Genomic DNA, 8,367 nt, shown 5'->3' on the forward strand with positions numbered 1-8,367 from the left:
AGAAATCTTGTTTTGTTATTTCTGTTTGCCACACCACTGTATCTGGATTCTCTGTTGTTCGTATCCCACCGCTACTGCCACCACATGTGAGGCATCCTTCCCTGGCTCTCCCTGTCAGGTTCCTACCTGCTCGTGGTTACTGCCTGTCTCTAGGCACCACCAGGGACTCCACCAGTCCGGACCGCTCTCTCTTATGGTTTCTCTCCCCGCTCTAGCACAGATCTCAACAGATCCCCCTGCTAGGCAACCACCAGTAACGTCCCAATACTAGTATTCCCAGAGACTCTGAATACTGGTATTGTTATTCTCTTCACCGCTGCCACCATTTGTTACAGTTCCCCTTCAGCCTTGGTCATTACCTTACCCTCCCTTCTGGTCTGTGAAACCCCAGCCAAGGATCAGGCCTTTGGTAAACCAAATTAAGTATTTATTACAGATAACAAAGCTAACAAGATTAACAGGATTTCTTTGTAAAGCACATAAGCATATGGTTTTACTCAATACTAATCCGAACTCCACCTCCCTCGTTCTCCACTCTCTCCTGTCAAACAACTCTCTAAACCCCACCAAGCAACCCACTCAGTTCTCTTCTCCCCCCCTGATTCCACTCTCACTCTTCCTTTTATACGTTCAGCCATTTTAAACACTCAGCCAATCATCTAGCATTCTACTGCCCATTCACTCTCCCTCCTCTTTCACTACTTACCATATATCTTCTAAACAACCAACACTTACCATATATACATTAATATAGGAACATCACACTAACAAATGCCCACTATCAGCTCTATCGCCCAAGGTAGGCCTGGCGGGGGTCATGGATCGCAGCCAAAGACCGGCATGCTCAACATCCCAACGGAGGGTGGGATCCAATGCCACCCTTTGCCTGAAATTCTCATCATACCGGAGACAAGCGGTGCCAGAGAATTCCCGGAAAGCACGATGAACAATGTCCTGATACTTTATCATGGACAAAGCCCTAGACGGATACGCCTGAGTCATAACACCCATATAAATTGTATAGGCATTCAACCAATTAGGCCAGACGCGATCGACCCTCCGTTTAATAGCGGCCTCACGCTCCTTAACCTCCTGACCATCCTTAGGTTTTGTTTCATTTTCACGAAACAGGAGAGAAAACAAATCGATGTACTCTCCACGCCAAATTTTTTCCTTGGTTCCTAATAATAAATGGTCCCCTAAAGGAAGAGATGTGTCACCCTGAGGATAAATTCCTTGAGGAAGGGGCAAGTAAGCAGGCGCCAGAGAAGAAGAATTGGAAGGCGGCTGCCAAGGAGACACTGCAGCAGCCGGCCAAGGGAGCTGTGGGTGCTGAGGAACCAACACCCCCCCCATAAAAACAGCAGGGTGAGGAGAATCACCCAGCACCTGGGAACCCGCCGCTGGGGTATCCTGAAGAAGGGCACTGGAGGCATGTACTTGTGTAACATGAGGGTGTAATTGTTGCCCACCTGTATAAGCTGCAGGAGAAGCAACGACCAGCGGCATGGTGAACCCTGGAGACCCAGGAATGAACGTGGCGGGCGCTGGAGGAACAGGCATCTGTACTTCCCGACGCTCAGATTCAGGCAAGGCAAGATTCGTGGACGGAACCGCAGGCAAACCCACTGGAGGAGTATGCAACGAAGACCCCTCCATGGGTGTAGCATCTTCAAGCACACCAACTCTAGAAACCAAGTCAGCGAGAAGACGAGATTTAGTCATTTTGGAAGCTAACCTAGCAGATTTCTTACCTACAGGTCCAGAACTGGGACCCGCATCGACATCCTTAGGCTGCCTGCGTTCCTTTTCAAGCGCTTCAACTCTAGCCACCAAGGCACGGATGGTCCCCAAATCTTCCTCTTCATCAGAGGATTGATGCTGCAGTGAAGGAGGGCGCTTGTTGGCCTGCTTCAGCACACGAACCCCTTTCTTCTGTTGCACCTTCTTGGGAGGCATGGTCAAAAGACCGAGATAAAACAATTACACAATTAACCAAGTTTAAAAACCACCAAATATGTACAATAAAATTCTACAACTTAACCAACGAACACAATTGCCAATTATAATAGTAAACAGAAATTTGAAAATATATTGATTTTATGATAATTAAATTTATTTATTTATTATTATTATTATTATTATTGTTTATTTATATAAATTAAATATTATTTATTATTTGATAATGAGTAATAGAATGAATAATATACTATAAACTATGGGGGGGAGGGAAATAGGGAAAAAAGGAGGGGGTGTTGAATTTCAATCAACTAAATATAATTAAAAAGCAACAACTATAGAATAAATAGCAATACACACAAAAATTGAAATATAATAAGCAAAACTATTAATTTAAATAAAAGAGACTCCAAATAAAGTAAAAGATCAAAGAGCAAAACAATATATAACAGCGATTACAAAGAGAGAATCGGAAAGTAAAAGGGGGGTTAAACGAGGACAATAGCGAAAACTAAGGCAAGAACGAAGAATTAAAGTCTAAATTGACACAGGAACGACTACTCCACCAGCTCAGCTCCAAAATTGGGACCAAAGAAATTAAGCGAACTGAGGCTTTACATACAAAAAGGGGGGGAAACAAATGGGAAAAAAGCTGCTAGGCGCGCGGGCGGACGCCCGCCGCCCAGCTGATCAGCGGGGTATCGGGGAGGGAATTTCAAATCGGGAAAACAAAATCAAAGGACTACAACGATCGAACAGGGAAAAACCAAGCTACAAAATCCAGAATAAGTAGAAACAATCACGCCAACACGCCGACGGAGCCACGGGAAGCACGAACCAACTGCATATGCCGCGAGGCAAAAAAGGCAAGAGCGGGAAGAAGAAGAAGCCTTTTATACGCTGCTCCAACACCCTTCCTGATTGGGTGAACGATCTCACGTGGCTCCAAAATGTTTATATCGCGAGCATTCACGAGTCCTCCCTTTAATAATGGCGGCGGCAAATACGCACCTAATAGGAACGACATTCTAAATCCAGCTTGGACATCTGGCATTTCTCGCTCCATATATGGTAAGAGCCTTTGTTGTAGAATCTTGAGCATTTACTTTCATGGGATATTAATAGTTCAATAATTACCGCATTCCCTGGGATCCCATTTCTTTGGAATTGGGATGTATATCGAGCGTCTCCAGTCTGTGGACCATTATTTAATTTTTTCTTATTTGTTGACAAATGTTTGTCAAACTTTGAACAGATTCAGTCTCAGTAACTTGTAGCAACTCTGTTGGTATGCCATCTGTTCCTGGTGATTTGTTTCTTCCAAGTATTTTAAGAGCAGTTTTCACCTCACATTCTAAAATTTCTGGTTCTTTATCATACAGTTCCTCTGTGAATGAATCTGTCATCCTTGCATCTCTTTTATATAGTTCTTCAGTGTATTGCTTCCATCTTCCTTTTATTTCATCTTAATCAGTCAATGTGTTCCCCTGTTGATTATTTACTCTTTGTTTAAATTTCCCTTTAATTTCTCTAATCTTTTGGAATAGGGCTCTTGTTGTACCTTTTTTGTTGTCCTCTTCTATTTCTATACAATTACAATAGTTGTCCCTATGTACTAGTTGCTGTATTATTGCATTTAGGGTTCTGACCATGTTTCTATCTCCTTTTGCTTTTGCTTTCCTTCTTTCTTTAACCATTTTAAGAGTTTTATCAATCATCCATTGAGACCTTTCTCTCTTTTTAATTAGGGTTATTGTCTTTTTGCATTCTTCCCTGATAATGTCTCTGACTTGTCCATAGTTCTTCTGGTTCTCTATCAACTAAGTTTAAAGCCTCGAATCTGTTCCTTATCTGATCTTTATATTCTTCTGAGTTGTTACTTAAATTGTATTTTAGAATTATGATTGCCTTGTTGTACTTCTTTAACTTTACTCTGATTTTCAATATGACTGGTTCATGATCTGTACCGCAGTCTGCTCCTGGTGTTGTTTTCGCAGAAAGTATGGAACTTCTCCATCTTCTACTACCAATTATATAATCAATCTGATTCCTATATTGACCATTTGGTGATGTCCATGTGTACAGTCATCTTTTTGTTTGCTCAAAAAATGTGTTTGCAAGAAACAAAGTATTGGCTTCACAGAATTCAATAAGTCTCTTTTCTGCTTCATTTCTATATCCTAAGCCCCATTTCCCCACAATTCCTAGTTCTTCTCTGTTTCCTACTTTTGCTTTCCAGTCCCCCATGATTATCAAAACATCTTGTTTTGGTGTGTGATCAATTTCTTCCTGTACTTCTGCATAAAATCTTTCCAATTCCTCTTTTTCTGTGTTTGCCATTGGAGCGTAGACTTGGATAATGGTTATGTTCATAGGTTTCCTGTTTAATCTCATTGATATAATTTGCTCAGACTTTGTGTTATAGCTCCTAATTGCTTTTGCTATATCACTTCTCACTATTAAAGCAACCCCGTTTCTTCTTAATTTCTCATTTCCTGCATAAAATATTTTGTACTTGCCTGATTGGAAATGTCCCATTCCCATCCATGTTAATTCACTCACATCAAGTATTGAAAAGTTGATATGTTCCATTTCTTGCTTGACAGTTTCTAACTTTCCCTGGTTCATGCTTCTCACATTCCATGTTCCTATTGTGTACATCATACAACTCCAAACTCTCCTTCTGTATCTGTGTGCATCAACCTCTGGGGTTCCTTTCGGCTTTGACCCGGTTTGGTCATTAGTCACAGCTCTACTCCTGCTTGTCCATTGTTCTTCCCCAGTAGCTCAATGAGTGCCTTCTGGGTTTCATCTTCCAGCAACATCTCACATTGCATTTTGGATACTCTGTTTATAGGGTTTTTGTGGTAAGAGGTATTCAGAGGTGGTTTACCATTGCCTTCCTCTGAGTTTGGATGCATCTTAGTCTGGTGTCTCAGCTTTGATCATTCCATCTTGGGTGCCCCTGCCAGGAGTCTAGCCTCTTGCTCTAGACTCCTGATGGCACTGCTCTCAGCTTCTTCGACACTCTCAAATCCCCTCACCACGTTAAGGTGTGCATCATAGAGAAGGAAACACCTTTAAAAATATATATTTTAAAAAAGCTTTAAAAACATCTTAAAAAGCAATTCCAAAACAGATGCAGACTGGGATAAGTTCTCTTCTTAAAATACTTGTTGTAAGAGGAAGGGCTTCAGTAGACGCTGAAAAAGTTACACAGATGGTGCCTGTGTAATATTTAAGCAGATGGAATTCCAAAAGGTAGGTGCCACTACACTAAAGGTCCATTTCCTATGTTGTGTGTGACTGACCTCCTAATAAGAGGGTATCTGCAGGAGGTCCTCACCTGCAGAGTGCAGTGATCAACTGGCTATATAAGGGATAAGACAATATTTCAGGTATCCTGGTTCCAAGCTGTATAGGGCTTTGTACACCAAAATCAGAACCTTGAACTTGGCCTGCTAGCTAATGGGCAGCCAGTGCAGTTCTTTCAGCAACAGGGTGACATACTGTTGATAGCGTGCCCCAGTGAGTAGTCGGGCTGCCTCATTTACATTCTTTCATATTTTTAACATATTTTTGAAAAACAGTTAGCATCTGTATGTCTGTTTTGTTACCACGGCTCTTTGTTTTAATAGTCTTTTGTGGGGGGGTTTGTCCTTCTTAGCTCTTTTTATATGAGTAGGTTGTTGACACTTGCTCATCCTGGCTGCTGAGAACTAGCCATAGGGGACTAACCAGGTGGGTCCAAGGAGTGATTAATGCTTTGCTGGAAGAGGGGGAGGTACCATCTTCCTTGAAGGAGGCAGTGATGCATCCCCTCCTTAAGAAGACATCCCTGGACACAGAAGTGTTAAACAGCTATTGCCCAGTGGCAAATATCCCCATTTTGAGCAGGGTACTTGAGAAGTTGGTGGCTGTCCAGCTTCAAGCACGCTTGGAGGAAACTGATTATTTGGATCCATTTCAGTTTGGTTTCAGGCCTAACCATGGCACTGAAACTGCCTTGGTCGCCCAGGTTGATGACATCTGTCGGGAGAGATATAGGGGGAATGTGACCCTGCTTGTTCTCCTTGATCTATCAGCAGCTTTTGATACTGTTGACCACAGTATCCTTCTGGAACATTTCAAGGAGCTGGAGGGTGGGGGCACTGTACTTCACTGGTCTGCTTATAACTCCAGAGCCACTTGCAAAAAGTAGTTATAGGAGGCTACTGTTCAGCACCATGGAAATTATCCTGTGGTGTTCCGCAAGGTTCCATCTTGTCCCCCATGCTTAACACAACGTTCTTGTTGTAGTGAATGTAGTCCTTTTGCAAAATTGTGAAAATGTGTAGGTCCTAATTGCAGTGTTAGGTGAGCAGTTTAAGCAATAATATATCACCTAAGCTAATGAAAAGACATTTTCATTAAATAATGGACCACATCACAGATTTAATTGTGGAGCAAGGCTGTTGGTGCTTCTTACAGACAAGGTCAATTACCTTATCCAAGAGAGCCAGTTTGAAGTGTATTATGAATAATTCACAGACCCAGAAATTAGCTATAAAAGATGTCCCAGATATAACATGGTGAAAACATTCAACTTCATTCTTCATGTATTTAAGATAATAGCTAAAGAAAAATTATCGCCTCTTAACTGCAACACTACTTAGGTGACAAAAATGACATTTGTACATTTAAAGCCATATTAAAATGTTTTACACCCTTTTGTACCAGTTTAATAAAAAAAGGGCAACATGCTAACTTTATTCTCTTTCCAGCCATTGTCTTGTTCTCCATTAAACCAAATACAAGATGATAGTTTTATGCTCTTCTTTCAAAGGAATCAAAAGATAAATTCCAGTTTGAGCAATGCCATTGGAAACATTCTTTCTAAGGCATAGGAAATAATTGTTTCACTCCTTTTAATGAGCAGTATCATAATACATAGCATAGCATTTAGACATTATCTACCCCCCAGCTGGACAATCATAAGTCACTTGGATTTGACTTTCAAAGTTCTTGTGAAACTGGAATGCAAATAATAACTTTCTTAATGAGAAATTATAAAATGTTAGATTTAGAGTCAGCTGAAACTGACTTGGTGGATTATTGTTCAATAGTCAATTTAACAATTGCTGTGCAATCCTATACATGTCTATTCATAAGTCTCTTTTAGATTAATGGAATTTACTCCCAGGTAAGTGAGTATAGGACTGCAATCTTATAGGGCCATCCTAAATGGGGCTGGGGAGGAGTGGGACAGTGGATGCAGCCAATGCAGATGGTGAGGAGTTTCTCCCTTTTTGTTATTTTATTTTTATTTATTTATTATTTAATTTGTATCGCACCCTTCCTCCCAGCAGGAGCCCAGCTCTAAACTGAGTGGCCTGAGGATACACACTTAAAAACACTTTTATGTGGATTGTGAGGTGGGAACTGCATTAGAACATTTAGGAAGTGCAAAAGCCAGCAGATATCTAAATTCAGAACCACATGTAAATCTGGGAGGTGCAGATCAGGTCTATTCATACTGGATTATACGAAGATGAAATGCATTGTTTTACATTGCCACAAGTGTGTACATTGCCTCACTAAGAATGGTATTAAGTAAAGCAGGAAAGTGATATTTGCTCTGAAAAAAAACAAGGAAAGGAAGTGAAAGACAATCATTTATAGAAAGTGTGGATATGCTAGATTGGCAAGCAATTATGTATGTGAAAATGTATCTAAGGTGTTATCACCCATTACCATTAATTAACTTGGTAGTCACGAATGCTTAAAGATCTTTGGGGATTTGATACCTAGAGAAACATTGCTTGACTGCCAGCTAAATGGTTGCAAACCATTGCCATAAATCCTTCCTTATTACTGACCTATAAAACTTTGTATGAAATATATGAACAGGGAACAAGCCTATGTATGTTGAAATCACTGTCAATAGACCTTTTGCACAGCTTTTTCCCAGGACTGCCACTGTGTGTGTGTGTATGTGTCTATGTCTGTGTTAGAATAGGGAGCCTAAGGCTGTTTCAAATGAAAGGTAAAATGATCCTACTGAAGATCAAGATGGCTTGACGTATGATGACCTTAACTGAGTATTAAAACCAGTGTAAAGTTGCAAGTCTAGGGAATAACAAGCTCTTTCAGTATATTGTATCTTCAAAGAGAGAACGGTAACCATAGCTTTCTCCCTTTGAGTTTGTAATAAGCTATGACGGCCAAAGGAAATCTCTTTGGGCTGCATTTTTTCGGATGGCTTAGGAGACAATGGCTAATCCATCAAGTGCCTCTGGTTAAGTGTCTGCATTTAAAGAGTTGACATTTTGTTGCTTTTGAGCTTACCTATTGTATTTGCTGTAAAGGGAAAATTCAGCAGAATTTGAGAAGATGTGGGTGAATTGTATATCTAATGAGGCATCAGGC

General features: G+C 40.8%; 1 protein-coding gene across 1 annotated transcript in view; it reads left to right on the forward strand.

The window, feature by feature from the left end:
* Positions 1-8,367, forward strand: part of LOC133377914 (contactin-associated protein-like 5) — a 114,112-nt gene extending 105,745 nt beyond the window's left edge. Inside the window, exon 7 of the mRNA XM_061612712.1 lies at positions 8,307-8,367. Within this exon, the coding sequence (XP_061468696.1) occupies positions 8,307-8,341 (35 nt within the window). The 3' untranslated portion in view covers positions 8,342-8,367. The remainder of the gene's footprint in view (positions 1-8,306) is intronic.

Source organism: Rhineura floridana, chromosome 2 (genome assembly GCF_030035675.1).
Source record: "Rhineura floridana isolate rRhiFlo1 chromosome 2, rRhiFlo1.hap2, whole genome shotgun sequence".
NCBI lineage: Eukaryota > Metazoa > Chordata > Lepidosauria > Squamata > Rhineuridae > Rhineura > Rhineura floridana.